At 41.9% G+C, this 19,749-nt stretch overlaps 1 protein-coding gene across 2 annotated transcripts; it reads left to right on the top strand.

Moving 5' to 3' along the window:
• The first annotated feature begins 299 nt into the window (after positions 1-299).
• Positions 300-19,569, top strand: TMEM33 (transmembrane protein 33). Of its 2 annotated transcripts, none has more exons than XM_038398256.2 (8): positions 300-599; positions 786-864; positions 2,845-2,939; positions 3,452-3,639; positions 6,192-6,259; positions 7,131-7,264; positions 16,589-16,672; positions 17,649-19,569. In XM_038398256.2, exons 2-8 carry the CDS (start codon positions 808-810, stop codon positions 17,776-17,778), a joined length of 756 nt encoding a protein of 251 aa, XP_038254184.1. In that variant the 5' UTR covers positions 300-599; positions 786-807; the 3' UTR covers positions 17,779-19,569. The 2 variants fall into 2 exon arrangements, with proteins under 2 accessions (XP_038254184.1, XP_043369855.1); XM_043513920.1 differs by lacking the exon at positions 300-599 and adding an exon at positions 2,094-2,187 and having other exon boundaries at positions 842-864.
• Positions 19,570-19,749: the final 180 nt, after the last annotated feature.

Raw genomic sequence — 19,749 nt, 5'->3', positions numbered from 1 at the left:
GCAATCGCTGTGATGTTATGTGATGTGACTGATGTAATGTCATGGGGTGGAGAGGTGATCTGCTAACTTGTTGATGAGCTGTCACTGACACAAAGTGATCACCGTGATATCAGGTTGGAGGTGAAGCAATTGCAGTGATGTCATGGGGCAGAGGAGAAGTGATTGATGTGACATCATTGGGATGTCACGGGGTGGAGGTGAGGTTAGCAATGTGACGTCACTGGGGAAAGGCGATCGCTGCGACGTCACAGAGGAGCGACACCAGCATGATGTCACTGGCTGTTCTGGGCAATGACACGTTTTGGCCCAGCGGCTGGGGGGGGGGGGGTGTCACGAGGTCTGCGGGCACCAGAGCCCGCTTTAGAGGCCGCCTGGCCGGCCAGGGCTGCCTCGCGAACTGCGCGTGGCCCGCTGGGCGGGGCGGCTCCGCCAGCGTCAAACAGCAGCGGGGGCGGCCCTCCCAGCGCTGCCTACGTTACCCAGCATGCCCCAGCGCCGAACCCGGACCTGATTCTTTGCTACGTCCGGGTCGGGGCCGCCTCGCCTGTCAGGCTGTCGCCCCCTTGCCTGCCGGGAGCTTTCGGTGTCGGGTCAGCCTGGTAGGTGCCCCCTGCCCTGGAGCGCGCCGGGCCCGGGCCCGGGCCCCTGGGGCTCCTCCCGCCGAGGGCTGGGCGCGGCGCAGGGGAGCGGCGGGGCCGTGCCCGGAGCCCCTGGCTCGCTCGGCCGGTGGGGCCACGCGGCGCCCCCCCCCCCCCCGGCTCATGGTCCTTTTCTGTCGCCCGCAGAGCGTGTCCCGAGCGCCCGGCCATGGCGGATACAGCGCAGAACGGGCCCATGCAGGGTGGCGCCGGCGGCGGAGCGGTGGTAAGCAGCGGCCCCGGCGGCTCTGTCCCGGGCGGGCGGGCGGACCGTCCCCTCCGTGCTCTGCGCTGGGGTCCGCTCTCCGCCCTGGCCTCCTCCCGCCTGTGCCTCGCCGTGAGCAGCCCCTCCCCTTCTCGATGTCTCTCTAGCCCTTTCCCAAGTCCCCCGCCCCGCCCCGCCCCGCCCCGCCGAGCTGAATTCTCCCCCAGATCTGCCCCCACTTGGGGTATCACTGGTTCTAGTGCCCCAGGGCCCCACAGTGCCCGGCGCTGTACGGACAGACAAAGACACCCTCTCTGCTTTCAAGCCTGCCTCTCTGTGAGCTGCTGGGCCTATTCCCTTAAGCTCGGCACTTTCCTCCCTCCACCACCATCTTCAGGCAGTTCTGTTTCTTGCTCTCCCCAGCCGTTGTGTTAATTGTTTCCAGGCTTTGGGTAACCACCATATTCCAATATACTAGAATCCCTGAGGCCTCTGCCTGTCAGTGAGGGCTCCTCCCTACTAGGAAACAACTAGGGAGGTGTTTTAAATGTGATAGCCAGCACGTTTGAAAATCCTGTGCTAGACCGGGCAAGTTGTAGTTTTGAACTGTGTTCCTTGGTGAAGGTTCAAATTCTCTCCTAGAGTTCACCTTGATCTGCTAACATGTTCAAAACTACAACTTGTGCTGTCCCCCTTAAGGTTATAAAAACATGCCTTATTTCCTACCGGACAAGCTGTTTAGTCTTGGCTTTGGGTGGACTTCTTTCTTACAGTATCCCTTTTCCATCTCATTGTGTTAATGTCCTCTTGTAGAGTTTAAAATTGCTATTCCAGCAACATCACTGACAGGTAAAACTGACCCATATGCACACTACATGTATTACTAAAACTTCATATTGGTGAAAAAGAAAACTGAATATCTAATTTGACCATTTGTTTTAATTATTTACTTTGTACACTTCAGTTTTGAGAGGAAAAATACACAAGTTTCACTTTCCGGTTCACATGCACTCTGTTTCAGTTCATGACATTGCAGGGGAATGCCTAAATCTGAATTAACTCTTCATTAAAATGTAATTTGAAATTGAAACAAAAATTCTTATCACAAACTACATTGTAAATGCTTTTTCAAAGTCTCTTAATTAAAATACAATTGTACACATCTGTTGCAACCATTACATACAAATAAGTGAACAGATCGTAAAATAAAGACACCTGTAACTTTTAAATATTCAATAATTATTTCACAGTTAATGGTCCCAGCTCACATCTGCATTATCTACACTGTGTCCAAAATAAAACAAGTGCATGGAGATGGGAACTAATCTTCAAACTTCTTCACAGGTATTCAGGCCAGATCTTTGCCCCAGGCTTTTTCAACTGGAAGGCTGCTCTAAATGGGGCATTTGGGGTTTCCCCTGACATATAGGAATCCCTGAGTGGCATAAAGTTGGTTTCACACTACCTGTTTACAGCACTTTTGGCACATTGAGCATGTCTAGGGTGGGAAGTGTGCGGATAGAGCGCAAAATAGCAATGATCTAGGCGATCTCTGCTCAATCAAGTGCATCTTAGGAGACTGTTCCAGCTGATATAATTTAGACCAGCCCCAACTGGTCCCAGAATAGAAAGGTTCTTCCTCTCATTTCTACCTTTAAAGTCCTCACCCGAGCACCTGGCCCTAGAGATAGGAAGTGTAGACTTCGGTTATAGCCAAGAAAGTGGATGCTTGCATCCATACAGAGACTTGGGAGAGTCAACTGGGCTAAGGAATTAATATGATCAGAACTTATTGGAAGACTGGCTCTATACTGAGTTACAATATAAGTAGCAAAATAAACTCTCTGTAGGCGAATATCAGCGAATTTGGTCTTGGCATATAAAGGAAGTCTCCTGATAAACTATGCATTACTGAAAATAGGAAAGAATGTCCAGCTTGGCTGTAACTAAATGTTTCAACACCAACTTGTGGGGGTTTGGTTGTTTTTCTTTTCAATATAGCAATTTCTGATGACTAACAAGTTGGACACAGCAATGTGGCTTTCCCGTTTGTTCACAGTCTACTGTTCAGCTTTATTTGTTCTGCCCCTTCTAGGGTATGTATTGTACTATTTTCAGTTGTTTGAATGTTACAAAATAACTAAGTTTTATCTTATGCTTATGCAAGCTTTCAATTTCCCAAAGATTACATAGGTAGTAAAGAAATGAGTGCAGATTGTTTTTAGCTTAAGTTTTAACTTTTACTTCTCACTTCACCAAAACAGTTTGAGAATTTAAGCTGTTAGATATTTTATTAAAATTATTTTTAACTTCTTTCCTAAAAAATCTTTAATTTTGTTTCCTTGGAACTGACTAGGAAGACTGCTTTTTTTTTTTTTTCTATATTCCTATGAAATAATGCTTTCAGTAGTTCTGTAATGTTGAATGCTATGCACATCAGCAATGTTATGTAAACATAACTTTTTTTTATTTTTTTATTTTTAAACAAATTGATACTAATCATTGTCTTGGCTGTGATAGTAGAAATAGCTTCAAGTATTGTGCAGTTATGATGCAATCCTTAAGGGAGGATGGTTTGTATGGTAACCTCTCCTCTGATAATTTACAGGTTGCATGAAGCAGCTAGCTTTTATCAACGTGCCTTGCTTGCAAATGCACTTACCAGTGCTCTTCGATTACACCAAAGGTTACCACATTTCCAGCTAAGCAGGGCGTTCCTGGCCCAAGCTTTGTTGGAGGACAGCTGCCACTACCTTTTGTATTCTCTCATCTTCGTTAATTCTTATCCCGTTACAAGTATCCTTTAAGTACTCTTTCACTTATTATTATTATTATTACCTTAAACATTACTCCATGTGTGAGGATTGTGTCACTTTATTCTCTTCCACAGCAGTCTTCATTGTGATTTGAGAAATTGATTTAAAACTAAAGTGTGGCTGCTATCCATAGAACATACAGCATAGTTAAGGCTATGATTATGTCACGGAGGTCACAGAAGTCATGAAATCTATGACTTCTGTTGACCTCTAACATTTTCTGCCCCAGGGCTGGAGCTCCCAGCTGGACCTCCCCCCCCCCCCCCCCCCGCAACTTCCAGTCCCTGCCCTGGTGGGGGAATCCCCTGCAGCTGCCCAGCCACTGGGAGTGGCTGGGGGACCCCCTGCAGTTGCCCAGTAGTGGTGAGGACCCCCCGAAGCTGCCCGGCCGTGGGGGGGAGCCCCCTAAACTTTTAGCTGCTGGGACAAAGGGACCCTGCAGCAGCCCAGCTCAGCCCCCCCCTGGCTGCATGGACCCTAGAGCTCCCACTAGTCGCTGGTGGTGGGGAACCCCCTGGAGCTGCCAGCTGCTGTGGGCAGCAGGGCCCCCCAGAGCTGGCCCCACACGGGAGGACTCTAGAGCTCCCAATCACTGCAGCAGTGGGGGACCCCAGAGCCCCAGCAGCAGTGGGTGCTGAACTCGCCTCCCCATTTTGTCAGGGATATTTTTAGTGAAAGTCAGGGACAGGTCACGGGCTTCTGTGGATTTTTTGTTTATTGCCTGTGATCTGTTCCTGACTTTTTATTAAAAATATCTGTGACAAAAACTTAGCTTTAAGGATAGTCAATATAGTGAATCTCTCCCATGTGGCCGTTACCTGGAGTGATCACTTTTACGGTGAAAGTACATTTCAGTCTCTGTTTCCAGGCAATTATTATTGTTTTTTGCGGAGACTCAGGGACTATGGCCGTAATACAACAAACTCATTTCATGTAATCCATTGAACAGCCATTGGATGGTAATATCTCTGTCACTACCACTATGGGCTGCATGTGAATTATCTAGGTACCAAATCAAATGATTGATTTGAGCTATTGAGGTTTCTACTTAGATAAATTTTATTTTCACTGTATTAATGAGAATTTTAGAATAGTAGCTTTCAGCTTGATAAGCAACAGGAATTTAGTGATTATCTTCCTTCTTCATATTTACCTATTTTATTTATTGTTTCACTGTACTAAGATGTGCCTGGCAGCAGAGACATCTGACTCTGCCATCTTGAACCAGTAGAAGCTGTGTGTGCTGTGGTGGGGGACTGTGAAGTAGAGTATGTTAGTAGGAAGTGTGATGCCATTCTTTGTCTAAAACAGCATTGTAAACCATTCTTAAGGGATTTCATGCTTTCACTGTTGCCAGTTAATGCTGTAGTGGCTCTTAGAGTCAAGTATATACCAGAGTAAACTTTTTTATGGGGGAAAAAAAAATTCCTGACCATTAAGTAATATATGCTAGGATTATGATACTTTGACCGTACAGACTAGCTTTTGAATAATTATCTTTAACACCTTGTTTAATCTGAGTGCACTCTGTCCATCTTCTGTTAACGCTTCAGACTCTAAGCAGTCAGTTCACATGAAGATAAGCGCCCTTTCCTTCACTTCGGTGCCAGACACTTGGTCAGTTATGCAAAGGACTTTAATTTACAGTTCTGTGACCTTGGCTTCAGAATGAAGTTTTGAATGCACACTGTAACAACAATACCAGAAAGCAGGTCTGGAATGTATTTTGATCTACTTCAACATTCAAATTGACTTCTAGAGAGTAGAGATGCCAGGCAGTAATAATCTGTCTCTGGTATTCGGAACAAGAGAGCTTTAGTTTACGCCCCTTACACCTGTTACATTTCTGTATCTGTTGTAAAGGTTGATCATAAAAAGTTTCTTGTTGTGGTGACAATACACTAGATATCTTCCTAAATTCATTCCATTGATTCATCTCAGGAAGAAAAATGTAAACTCCATTTGCTGACTCTGTCTTGCTGATAACTTTTTTCTGTTACTGTAGTGCCTCGAAGTCTCATTTGAGAGCAGAACTGCATTATGCTAGACAAAGTTTACGATCCATATAGACAAGAAAGAGTGAAAGAAAGGAAGGATTATTATTCCCACTTTGCGGATGGAGAGCCAAGGTATGAGGAGATTAAGTGACTTGCCCAAAATCCTTGATGGAAACAAAACACAGCAAGAAATGTCTGGGTCACCAGTAATACAGCTGTGTGTGATGTCTGTCTCACAGTTAAAACTAGTTCAGTTAAGTCTTTTCAGAAGACCACAAAAGAGGCTGCTATCTGATTATGCACCCATCCTCTTTAATATTATTTATTTCAAATGGAAACATAGCTATAGAGAGAACTGCTATACATATCTCTGAGCTCTGTACAACTGTTGCTGATTTTGAAAACTTCTTGCTAAGGATAATGCTTCATGCTATAACAACTGTATTATATAGATATGCTGGCATGATATTCATCATTCAGAATAAATGTATTGAAATACTTTCTGGCCTATAATTTTCCTTATTGCTAACTTCAGTGAGTATTTTCCCAGTTCTGCTGTTCTCGTTGCTTCATGCTGCCACATATACAAAGAAGGTTATTGATGTAAGTATGGTGCAATATATTGCTCAGTACTTTTTGTTGTAAAATGGCTTGTACCTAGGGATTGTAAACACATTTCAAAGGGTTGTGATTATCGTCTTTCTTTATGGCTAGATGGGAGGAGTGGTCCTGAAACACTTTTGTGTTCCAATGTGGGGTCATGATATGGTAAAGTTGAGAACCCAATCAATTTACTTGAGATAACTGATTGCAACAGATTATGGTGGGTTGCATGTGGACCCACTTCCAGCTGTACTTAGACAAGTGCTGTTTCAATAGGTGAAACAGCAAAGTGCTTAAAATGCAGTTGGAAAGCAAAACAATATTTAAAGAAGCTGCTTCTCAGCTCCAAATTCTGACGATGTTGTTTTAGTTATATAACGCACACACTCGCCTTTGGAATTTTTTTTTTTCAAAAATTACATTTTCCGTATGCTACTGGTGCATATTTTGTTCTAGTGATCAGAATAAAGCTATTGGCCATCACTATGGCATCTGTAACTAAAGTGGAAAAGGCTAAAACTGGATTTTTACTTTTCCCAAAATCACATCTTTTCTCCATACATCTTGTGGATAAAGCTGGAAAGTGGAAGATGTTAATTGCCTTTCACAGAGGGTGTTAGGATTAATTGTTTGGGAAGTATGTAAATGTGGGGTATTTTTTTGCAATGCTTCTCCTTTCTACAAGAACCCTATATTTGAAGTATCCTTTAGAGGATCCTAAAATCTTATTAGTTTTCAAGTAACTAAGTAGGGTCTCAAAAGTTGCTGAAATTAGTATGCCTGACTGTCATTCGAGTGTTTGAGTTAAAACTAGAGCAAGAACAGAACTTGACAACCTAACTGACTCTAACTATTGTTTCCCTTTCTAAAGGCAAGAGGTTTGAATAGTCTGCCTTTCCTGAGAAGTCTTTTAGAGAAACTAAATGCTAATCAACAAAATATTCTAAAATTCATTGCTTGCAATGAAATTTTCCTGATGCCAGCTACAGTTTTTATGCTTCTTAGGTAAGAATTACAGAAAACATTTTCTAATATATTGACTTCCATACTTGAACATTTCCTACCCCAGCCCTCAATCTTGCAGTTAGTTCTACCTGGGTACAGGTGTGGAGCCTGTGTGATCATTGCAGGATCGGTCCCGTAACTTGTTTATAGAGACAGATACGTTTCGTTTCTTCTAGCTAAACATCTGACAAAGTTAGATTATTTAATTTCATACATTCTGCTAAATCCAAGTGAATTTTTGCCATTTCATCACAGATCACAGAAATAGACTTTAAATGCATTGTGTTGTGTGTTTTTGTGTTTTTTGTTTGAATACCAGAAACTGAGATTTGACCGTACATTAATTGATTGGGTAGAGTTGACGAACTTTGGTCAGTGTAATGGAACACATGGCAACGGTAAGGTAGCTGGGATTTTAGCTTTACAAACAAACAAACTGATGCTTTTATTTAAGTAGAGCACTTAAAAGTCTAAATAGGGTTGGGACTTCACTGTGCTAGGAAATGTGGCCAGAAGCAGTCATGGCCACAGTCTGAAGAATTTGATTGAAGGTCTTTATGATTGAAGGCCTATCTCCTTGTGGACCTGATCGTTCAGTGATCTCCTGCATCTCTGTAGAGCCCTATTAACTTCAGCATAGAGGCTACAAGCCTATCCATTAAAGTTGATGTCAGTGGGGTTCCATGCAGGAAGATCCTCCGTAGAGGTCTGTCCACACACAGGTCATTCTGAAACTTGAGCCATAGGCTGTCCCTGCCTTGTTCCAGAACCCTGCCTTGTCAAGCCAGACACACCAGTCCCTGCCTTGTCCCAGAACCCTGCCTTGTCGAGCCAGTCTGCTCCACCACAGACCCAGGGTTTGAACCACGCGCATCAAAGCTGCAGACTTAACTTAAAACAGCTTAAGAAGTGCTCCTGTGTCTAGCACCCAGACACCCAGCTCCCAATGGGAATCAAACTCCAAATAAATTCATTTTACTCTGTAAAAAGCTTATACAAGGTAAACTCATAAATTGTCCACTCTCTATAACACTGATAGAGAGAGATGTACAGCTGTTTGTTCCCCCAGGTATTAATTACTTACTCTGGGTTAATTAATAAGCAAAACGTTATTTTATTAAGTATAAAAAGTAGGATTTAAGTGGTTCCAAGTAATAACAGACAGAACAAAAAGTAAAGGAGTACCGGTGGCACCTTAGAGACTAACAAATTTATTAGAGCATAAGCTTTCGTGAGCTACAGCTCACTTCATCGAAATGCATCCGATGAAGTGAGCTGTAGCTCACGAAAGCTTATGCTCTAATAAATTTGTTAGTCTCTAAGGTGCCACCGGTACTCCTTTACTTTTTGAGAATACAGACTAACACGGCTGCTACTTTGAAAGACAGAACAAAGTAAGTTACCAAGCAAAATGAAACAAAACACGCAAGTCAAAGCCCAATACGTTAAGAAACTGATTACAGATGAAATCTCACCCTTAGAGATGTTCCAATAAGCTTCTTTCACAGACTGGACTCCTTCCTAGTCTGGGCCCAATACTTTTCCCCTAGTACAGTCCTTGTTCCAGCTCAGGTGGTAGCTAGGGGATTTCTCATGACTGGAACCTCCCTTTGTTCTGTTTCACCCCTTTATATAGCTTTGGCACAAAGCGGGAATCTTTTGTGTCTCTGGGTCCCCACCCCTCCTTCTAAATGGAAAAGCCCGAGGTTTTAAATGGATTCTAATACCAGGTGACATGGTCATATGTCCTGTGAGATCCCAAGCTTTCATTCTTGTGGCCTGACTCACAGGAAGGCTTGCAAGTAAACAGAGCCATTTACAACCAATTGTCCTAGTTGATGGGAGCCATCAAGATTTCAAACCACCATTAATGGCCCACACTTTGCATAAATACAGTAGGACCTCAGAGTTATATTTCATATTTCTAGTTTCAGATACAAGAATGATACATTCGTACAAATAGGATGACCATACTCAGCAGATTTTAAGCTTTGTAATGACGCCTTACAAGAGACCTTTTGCATGAAGCATATTCCAGTTACATTATATTCACACTCGCTCCTAAGCAACCAGAGCAGCTAGCAAACAGGAGCAGCTAACGGGAGTTTTGTGAGGGAGTTTACAGGGGGAGTGTGAGCTGGGGCTAGAACTCAACATTCTTTAAACTTAAAATCCAAAAACAACCCCTTGATATAAACAAAGCAACAACAAAGGAACCAGATGCAGGAGTAAAAGGAGAATGCAGGCAGAAGTCCAGCAACAGAGTGGGTGCTACCCAGTTTATTGCACCCAGTGCAGCACCCTATGGGCAGGTGGCGTATGTGTGCATTCTGTGCAAGGAGCTCCTGGCCCTCAGAGACCATGTACAGGCTTTGGAGACCAGAGTGGCTGAACTGGAGGAGCTGAGGGAGACGGAGAGGTACATATATAAGACTTTCTGGGACACAGTAGAATGGTCTCACTCCTGGTCTGACAGCCTCTGTGCTGTTGAGGAAGATGAAACTCCCAGGGAAGGAGAGAATCTAACTGGAGTAGAGGGAAACAATCCCATAGTTGGGATCCTCCTTCCAGATGATGATGAGGTTTTCTCTCACACTGAGGATGCCTCTCTGGGGGAGGGAACTCCAGCTATTAGGAAGAGACAGGTATTAGTAATAGGAGAGTCAATCATTAGAAATGTAGCTAGCTTGTGATGACCGGGAGAACTGCATGGTGTCTTGCCTGTCTGGTGCGAAGGTTGTGAATCTCTCGAGAGATCTAGATAGACTTACGTGTAGTCCGGGGGAGGAGCTGGTGGTTGTGGTACATATAGGTACCAATGATATAGGAAGGACAGGAGAGAGGTCCTGGAGGCCAAATTTAGACTGCTAGGTAAGAGATTGAAGTCCAGGTCCTCCATGGTAGCATTCTTTGAGATGCTTCCAGTTCCACGCGCAGGGCCAGTTAGACCAGCAGAACTGCAGAGTCTCAATGGGTGGATGAGACAATGGTCTAAGGAGGAGGGGTTTAGATTTACTAGGAACTGGGAAAACTTTTGGGAAAGGGGGAGCCTATACAGGAAGGTTGGGCTCCAGCTAAACCCAATGCTGGCACTTAACATTGAAAAGGTTGTAGAGCAGTTTTTAAACTAAGGCCTGGGAGAAAGCCAACAGGTGGGGAGGATCTATTAATAGAGAATGTCTATGTCCTAGTGAGGACCAGAGGATGGAAAATGATAAAATACAGGCAGGGTCTGATCAGAAACAGTCAAATAAGAGTCCCATTCAATTACATTGTGTAATGGCAGACAGCTAAAAGGAGACAAGTTTTTAAAGTGCTTATATACCAACGCTAGAAGTCTAAATAATGTGTGAACTATAGTGCCTCATATTAAATGAGGATATTGATATAACAGGCATCAGAGAAACTTGGTGGAATGAGGATAATCAATGTGATACAGTAATACCAGGGTACAAAATATATCGGAAGGACAGAACAGGTCGTGCTGGTGGGGGAGTGGCATTATATGTGGGGAAAAAAAGCGTAGAATCAAATGAAGTAAAAATCATAAATGAATCAAACTACCATAGAATCTCTATGGATAGAAATTCCATGCTCTAAGAATATAGCGGTAGGGATATATTACTGACCACCTGACCAGGATGGTGATAGTGACTGTGAAATGCTCAGGGAGAGTACAGAGGCTATTAAAATAAAAAACTCAATAATAATTAATAAAGGGAGATTTTAGTTATCCCCATATTGACTGGCTACATGTCACCTCAGGACGGGATGCCGATATAAAGTTTCTTGACACCTTAAATGACTGCTTCTTGGAGTAGCTAGTCCTGGAACCCACCAGAGGAGAGGGAATTTTTGATTTAGTCCTAAGTGGAGCACATAATCTGGTCCAAGAGGTGAATATACCTGGACTGCTTGGTAATAGTGACCATAATATAATTAAATTTAATATCTCGGTGGCAGGAAAAACACCACAGTGCCCCAACACTGTAGCATTGGAAGGCCAAAAAAGAATTTGAGGAACAGTTAGCCAAAGACTCAAAAAGTAACAGCAATTTTTTTAAGTACATTAGAAGCAGGAACCCTGCTAAACAACCAGTGGGGCCACTGGATGATCGAGTTGCTAAAGGAGCACTCAAGGATGATACAGCCATTGTGGAGACACTAAATGAATTCTTTGCATCGGCCTTCACGGCTGAGGATGTGAGGGAGATTCCCAAACCTGAGCCATTTATTTTTTTTTTAGGTGACAGATCTGAGGAACTGTCCCAGATTGAGGTGTCATTAGAGGAGGTTTTGGAACAAATTGATAAATTAAATTAAAGCAATAAGTCACCAAGACCAGAGGGTATTCACCCAAGAGTTCTGAAGGAACTCAAATGTGAAATTGCAGAACTACTAACTGTAGTCTGTAACCTATCATTTAAATCGGTGTCTGTTCCAGATGACTGGAGGATAGCTAATGTGATGCCAATTTTTAAAAAGGGTTCCAGAGGTGATCCCGGCAATTACAGGCCTGTAAGCCTGACTTCAATGCTGGGCAAACTGGTTGAAACTATAATAAAATTCAATATTGTCAGACATATAGATGAGCATACTTTGTTGAGGAGGAGTCAACATGGTTTTAGTAAAGGGAAATCATGACTCGCCAATCTACTAGAATTCTTTGAGGGGGTGGGCAAGCATGTGGACCAAAGGGAAACAGTGGATATAGTGTACGTAGATTTTTCAGAAAGCCTTTGACAAGGTCCCTCACTAAAGGCTCTTATGCAAAGTAAGCTGCCATGGGATGAGAAGGAAGGTGCTCTCATGGATTGGTAACTGGTTAAAAGATAGGAAAGAAAGGGTAGGTATAAATGGTCACTTCTCAGAATGGAGAGAGGTAAATAGTGGTGTCTCCCAAGGGTCTGTTCTGGGACTAGTTCTATTCAACATACTCATAAATGATCTGTAAAAAGGGGTAAACAGTGAGGTGGCAAAATTTGAAGACAATATAAAATTACTAAAGATAGTTAAGACCCAGGCAGACTGCGAAGAGCTACAAAAGAATCTCTCAAAACTGGGTGACTGGGCAACAAAATGGCAGATGAAATTTAATGTTGATAAATGCAAAGTAATGCACATTGGAAAGCATAATCCCAACTATACGTATAAAATGATGAGGTCTAAATTAACTGTTACCACTCAAGAAAGAGATCTTGGAGCCATTATGGATAGTTCTCTGAAAACATCCACTCAATATGCAGTGGCAGTTAAAAAGAATAGATAGGACAGAAAATATCATGTTGCCTTTCTATAAATCCATGATACGCCCACATCTTGAATATTTTGTGCAGATGTGGTCATCCCATCTCAAAAAAGATGTATTGGAATTGGAAAAGGTTCAGAAAAGGGCAACAAAAATGATTAGGGGTATGAAACGACTTCCATATGAGGAGAGATTAATAAGACTGGGTCTTTTCAGCTTGGAAAAGAGATAGCTAAGGGGAGATATAATTGAGGTCTACAAAAACATGACTGGTGTAGAGAAAGTAGATAAGGAAGTGTTGCTTACTACTTCTCATAACACAAGAACTAGAGGTCACCAAATGAAATTAATAGGCAACAGGTTTAAAACAAAAGGAAGTATTTCTTCAACCTGTGGAACTCCTTGCTAGAGGATGTTGTGAAGGTCAAGACCATAACAGGGTTCAAAAAAGAACTAGATAAATTCATGGAGGATAGGTCCATCAATGGCTATTAGCCAGGATGGTCAGGAATGGTGTCCCAAGCCTCTGTTTGCCAGAAGCTGAGAATGAGTGACGGGGGATGGATCACTTGATGGTTACCTGTTCTGATTAGTCCCTCTGAGGCACCTGACACTGGCTTCTGTTGGAAGATGGGATACTGGGCTAGATGGACCTTTGGTCTGACCCAGTAGGGATGTTCTTATGTTCTTATTAGCATATTTTTATAAAATCATAATGGAGTGCAACATCACAACCTTAATCAGTGCGTAGCATGTGGGTGCACAATGTTGGGCAATGAATTTTAACAAGTGTCTAAATCAAGATTCCAATAAATTCTTCAGCCAGCAAATTTACTATCTAAAGTTGTCCCAAATATAAGGCAGATGCACCAAGACTAAGTAAATCTTTGTTTGTATTTTTTTAAACAAAACCCAAAATCAATCTCTGCATAGTTTCATGATCTTTAAAAGCTTGATTAGGATGTGAAATATTTATAGGAGCGTGTAGCTAAGCAGGTAGAAGTTAAAAGCTAGCACTTCAGCATCCATTCCATGCCTCTCCTATTTTACTATCGGAGGGCAACATAGTCTCTGAGTATACCATATACTTTTTTTTTTGGCAGCATGCTTAGCTTTGGTGAAATGTGACTAAATTTCTCATAGATATCAAATCAAGGACTCCGCCTCAGTCTCTACACAGAAAATGCATTTTCCATTCATCACCAGGTTCTAGCAGAAAGAGTGGGGATCTTCATGGACATATACATTTCTTAGTACACAGGCAGAAAATCTGGAAGGATTTTTTCCAACCCATTCTTCATGTACATATAACTTAGATTTTTGTTGTTCCTCTGGCTACATCAACCAGCCAGTTTGAGGAATTACCTCTTAAAAATGAGATTTAAATCTTTTTAGGAATGGCATATTGGACTTTCTGAGATGTCCTCTGAAGAATTGTGTCTAGCAAGTCTCATTCCTCAGTGTGGCAGGCTGAGGACACTTATGAAGTCAAATGAGAACTCATGCCTACCTTTAGTGTTGCAAATGGTCTGATCCTTTTACATTGTGTGTTCCTTGATGCTTTGTGAGCCAAAGAATGACCTATTAAAGAGCTCTGTTCTATAAAATGTACAGGAAAATAAGCTATACTACCGTTTTGATGGTGGTGGGTTTTTTTTAAGGATAGCTACCTCTGAAGATTACTATTACTCAAAATATTATGCTGTAGTTGTAGAAAGTTAGACTTAAATTCAAGAGGGGAATGTGGCTTGTGCTGAAGAAAACATCTTAGGCAAGCTGATCCTGGTGTAGAACATAATGAGCCTATCTAGCTGTTATGCAAAAAGAAAGGGAATGTGTTTAATACAACTTTTCTTGGACATGGTGCAGAGATAAGCAGTTGCTGTCTTTAGTCACAGTCATACAACATAGTGTTTGTCTAACTGATTAGGAAACCCTATTTTCAGATGCTGAAATTTATTTTAAAAATCATTTGAGATCTGGTCTAAAAGTAACATTTTAAAACATCTCATCTCCTTTTGGACCTCTTAAAATCCCTATAAAGCACACGGACACGCTTTGTTTTTTTTTAAATGCATGTTTTTTCCCCCACTGCAGCTCAATTTATTTTACACTTCAAATTTCCATAGTCCATGGGATAAAGATGCCTTTCAAATATTTAAAGAAATCCAGTTTACTGAAAAATAGTCTTGCATATAGTTCATTATTTTCAGAGCTCTTAATGCAGGGGTGGGCAAACTTTTTGGCCTTAGGGCCACATTGGGTACAGAAATTGTATGGAGGGCTGGGTAGGGAAGGCTGGGGGAGGCTATGCCTCCCCAAACAGCAAGACGTGGCCTGGCCCCTGCCCCCATCCAACCCCCCCTGCTCCCCACCCCTGACTCTCACATCCTATCCAAATACCCCTGCTCTGCCCCCTGATCATCCACCCAGGATGCCCGTCCCCTATCCAGTCCCCCGTACTTACCATCCTCAGGACCCCCACCCCATCCAATCTCCCATGCTCACCACCTCCTGACTGATCCTTGGGCCCCCCCATCCAACCCTCCCTGCTCTCCTTGCCCCAAGTTATCTGTGGGGTAGGGAAAAAGGGGGCTTAGTCCTTTCCCTGTGCATTTCCCCTGCTCATTTGGCTGCTCCCTGTCTGGGCTTGGCTGCTGTGGACTGGGCCAAGCATGCTGGGGGTGGAGGGGGGCCTTGGCTTGCTCTGCCCCAGTCTCTGGCAGCAGCAGGGCCCAGGCCTCTTGACCACCCCCCTGCTCCCCGCCCCCTGACCATGCCATCCTGAAGTACCAGGTTTGGCAGCGCTATAGCTGTGCCATCTGGCCGGAGCTGCAGCCACACTGCCCAGGCGCTGGGGAAGCAGGGAGGGAGGGGAGCAGAAGAGGAGGGGCCAGGGGCTAGCCTCTGCCCTGCTCACCGCACTGCTGGGGAGTTGGGCTGGCTCCTCTGCAAGACTGTGCTGACCCCACTCCCTGTCAGGAGCTCGGGGGCCAGAGGGAAGGGTCCTGCGGGCCGCATGTGGTCCACAGGCCGTAGTTCCCCCCCCCCCCGTCTTAATGTAATGATATATGAGCAAGCTTTTCACAAATCAGATTGCATTGATATTAAGCTACACATGTGGTAGATCGTATTTTCCATCCACTGAAATTAAATCAGGATGCCCCGTCTCTTACCACTAAATAAAACCCTGGGGGTATGTTTACACAGCAATAAAACACCCATGACTGGCCTGGGCCTGTCAACTTGCTCTGTAAACATCTGGGCTTTGACATCTACAATTGTCAATTTTGCAGCCTGAGCCGCAAGAGCCCAAGTCCACTGATGTGGGCCAGCTGTTAGTGTTTTATTGCAGTGTAAAAATGTGTGAAATACTGTAGCAAAGAATTTAATGATGAACAAGTTGATGCAAAGTTTGTAAAATGTAGTAAACTTGTGTTGTCCCAGAACAACCACTGCCAAACCCCATTAAGTATATGTAGTATCTTGTATATAGAATTGACTTTTAAGCCTTAATATGCATTTTGACAGCATGCAGGAGTGTTGTGAAGAATAGCTTCTGTGGAAAGGACTCAAAATGCCATGCTTGGTGTCTCAAGCAATTACCATAATCAGACATGCAAATCAAGTATTTATGCATGTACCTGGTCAGTTGAATACCAGTTTGCAAGCACATGCATGGAATTTCCTGTTCAAACTAGATAGGCATTTGCATTCACTTCTGTGTTTGTCATATCTTGAAAATTGGACGCATAAAGCACTTATTTATAAATACTAATTTTAATGTGAGAACAGCAATGCTGCGTTTCCTTCGTTGTGTTTTTAAAATTTCAATTATGGTGTAGCATGCAGTTGTTGCTTTTTATTTTATAACTTTCAGCCTTAGTGGATATGAATATGCTGGTATTTCTAGATATCTTATTGCTTTTTGTTGTCAAATCTGGATTCTCAAACAAATGTGATCATCTGACTATCCTCAAAATATAAAATATATGGAGTTTCCTTATTTCTAATTGCAAAACATACTGAGTTTGTGATGACAAAACTCAGAACAATTTTTTTTCCTTTCCTTTCAGTGGCCAGGGGAGTTTGCTTCAGCCTTTCATTTACTATAGATTTCTTACATTGCGTTATTCCTCCCGAAGAAATCCATATTGCCGGTAAGCATTACATTGATTTGAGAATTAATTAATGTATTAAAACTTCTGCACAGTAGTATGCTAAAATGTGACATGCTAAAAATGTAATTCATATGTAAATGGGCTAAAAAAAACAACCCCAATTCAAAATTACATTTTCCAAACAGCACCATAAATGGGAGGTTGCTCTTCTCCTTCACTAAATTGTAGTTGTACAAGTAGTATATTGTGAAAAGGTTTCTCATGGCTGTTTTTAGATAAGCTTTTTGTGAAGGGAAGCTCCTCAGTTCCAGGATGGGTTTTGTGACCACAGACTAGTTTGAAAACCAAAACCTCAAAAGTACAGTATACGACAAGAAATCAATCATTCCGTTTTGCAATTGATGTCTTTCAACAGAAATCCAGGAAAGCATTTCAAGCCTTGATATCTTAAAAAATCCTTTAAAACAGTGCAGCATTATATTTGATTCATTTGCTTAAGTGTGTGCCCTGAAGAGATGAACTGGGATTTCCCTGGTACTTACAGGATATTCTGAGTTGTTTCTGTTGTGAGAGTGTTGCCATGCAGTTTTTCTTCCTGGAGGAGGGGGAAGAGGTTCTAGAACGCGGACGTGTCTCTTTCTTTCTTGGTGTCTCTTTGCTCTGTTGCTTGCACCTTCTACACCACCACCACCTCTCTCCCCTGGCAAAAAACTATCGCCTGTCTTTCATGGTGCTCCCTTTTTCTCTGTGGCTGCCTTTTAAGTTTGAAGTAGCTTGCAAAAGTGATTTTAAAAACCTGAAGAATTTCAGGGGCAAGAATTATCAGGTCCACACTGAACATTTCTCTCTCACATAAAATTATTACACTATGTTGTTCTCAGATGCTTTCTAGCTACCTTTGGGTCTAATATGAGATTCTTGAATAATTGAATTGAAGACTGTTTTGAGATTTAATAACTGCTGATGAACACAACTGTGATATAAATATATTTCTGAATTGTTTTATTATTTTCAGGACTCTTTTCACAGAGCTGAGGATTGTTGTTGAACACCTAATAATGAAGCCTTCGTGCCCACTTTTTGTAAGAAGACTGTGCCTCAGTAGCATTTCCTTTATAAGCAGACTGGCACCAACAGTTGCATAATTAACTTTCAGAAACGTGTGTGTGTGTATGTATATATTGTGAACATTATGAGCAGCTGGCATTTCTGCTAATGGTTATAAATTCCAGTTTTTACACTGATCTCACTCTAGTTTATATAAAATTGTCTATACACTTCCCTCTGAGATATTCAGTACATTGTCTCACAAGTAAGTCTTAAGTTTCCAAGAAAATATTACTATGCTGTATTGCTAATTGGTGGAAGTATGTGTTTGCATCTTAGCCGAAATTATTTTAAGGAAAAAATACCCAGTTATGCAGAATGTTAAACAGAAAATTAAATGGTTAACAGAGAATTTTCTCCCGTTTTCCCCATAAAATAGACCTACTGAAAGCAGAGGTGTATTTAAGAATTTTAGTCAACCCTAGCTGTATGCATAGCTACTGTAAGATGTTACCACAGCATAACTTGTAGTCTGTTACGGATAGCAATTGGCATACGGACATATACAGTACATTTTGAACAGTATTCTTTTCCATACTCCAGATATACCCAGTACACTTAATTTGTTTAAATTCACGTAGTCCACTCATGAATGCAAACATGGCCCATTTAGGAGGTAATCAAATGGATTAAAAATCTCATGAACTGTGGTGATTGATTTGACAGTTTTCTGGGGGAGAGTCTGCTTTTTAATGTCATTTAAAAGTGAACATGCCAATAGATCACCTAATGCCCTCATACTTCCACATCCTGCGTTTGGGAGAATTCGTAAAGATCTGACCATGTAAAACTCTCTGAACAGTGAGCTTGTGTTTCTATGTGATGAATGTCTGTCACTATAGTGCATTCACTGACCAGTGGGCTTCTGTATAAAATGAAGATGCAATGTTTAAACTCCTACCCACCTCAAGTCATTGTGTAATGTAATAGTGCAAAAAATTATCATTGCAAATGCAAGTGCTCGTTTCTAAATAAGGTGAGACTAGCAATTAAGGCATCACTGCTTTTTAGAAAATATAGGTTAATCTGTAGCTAGTGCTATATGAATTCTTTTCTCAGTTTCTAAGAACCTCACTGAGATGGAGAATTTATGTAAAGGATTGTACCTGGTCAGACATCTATTGAAACAAATTACTGTAGAGAAAATTTGACATAAATCAATCTGTTTCTACAATAACACTACTAAATATCTTGACTTCAGAAATGCATGTGAAATGGAGTGCTGATTACACATTCACCCAGCATACTTCCTTATTGTAAAGGTATTCTTTTTACCAGGAATTACATTTGTCTGAATTTAGCCTGTTTCCTTAAAATTTAGATCTGATGTTTGGGGGAGTAGGCACAGTATACAATTGATACTTTAGTTGCATAGAAGTTAAATTTTATTCGTTGAGCTTCTCCTTTATAATTCAGTGTCCTTTACTATTGCATGATCAGATCAGACCTTCTACTAAATATTTGGAAAACTCTTGCTCCTTAAGTCAAAATATTTCCTTGTGATTATCTAGCTTCCTTACATATGTTGCAGATGTAGTTTAGACTTGTCAGTCATTAGTTTCTGTCAGGAGCCATGCATTGTACATTTTTGCTCAACCTCCAGGTACTGACAAAAATGATGTGAATAATTTTACTTGATTGCTCTGACCTTGGCTTTTTGAGCATAATTAGCTATTTATGGAACTATTACACACTGTGCAGAAGCAACTGCATGCTATACTCTGGTACAGCTGCTGAGACTTGCAGCCATCCTCAATATCTATGTATCCTGTGATCTGAGTGTTTTTATAAAAACTAAAATTTCTACAGCAATAAAATGAATGTTAAAAGATAGTTTGCTAATAGATGGCTTTCTAGTTTTTCTTCTTTGTAAAGTAACTACAATATTCTGAGACGAGTCCTGAAGTTGAGCAGAGTGTGCAATTTTTTGTGTGCATGCTTTTCTCTATCTATTCCCATTGCTGCACTTGACTCTAATCTAAATGCTACACAGATCAGAGTCCTGACAC

Source organism: Dermochelys coriacea, chromosome 4, assembly GCF_009764565.3.
Source record: "Dermochelys coriacea isolate rDerCor1 chromosome 4, rDerCor1.pri.v4, whole genome shotgun sequence".
NCBI classification, from domain to species: Eukaryota; Metazoa; Chordata; order Testudines; family Dermochelyidae; genus Dermochelys; species Dermochelys coriacea.
The sequence above is the reverse complement of the archived record's forward strand: the minus strand, read 5'-3'. Positions and strand labels throughout refer to the sequence as shown.

Bases quoted from the DNA above. Each gene is read 5' to 3' on its own strand.
- TMEM33 (XM_038398256.2), top strand. From the start codon at position 808: ATGGCGGATACAGCGCAGAACGGGCCCATGCAGGGTGGCGCCGGCGGC. The intron at 3,640-6,191 runs GTATCCTTTAAG...TGCTAACTTCAG, and splicing joins TAATTCTTATCCCGTTACAA to TGAGTATTTTCCCAGTTCTG. The intron at 6,260-7,130 runs GTAAGTATGGTG...CCCTTTCTAAAG, and splicing joins ATACAAAGAAGGTTATTGAT to GCAAGAGGTTTGAATAGTCT.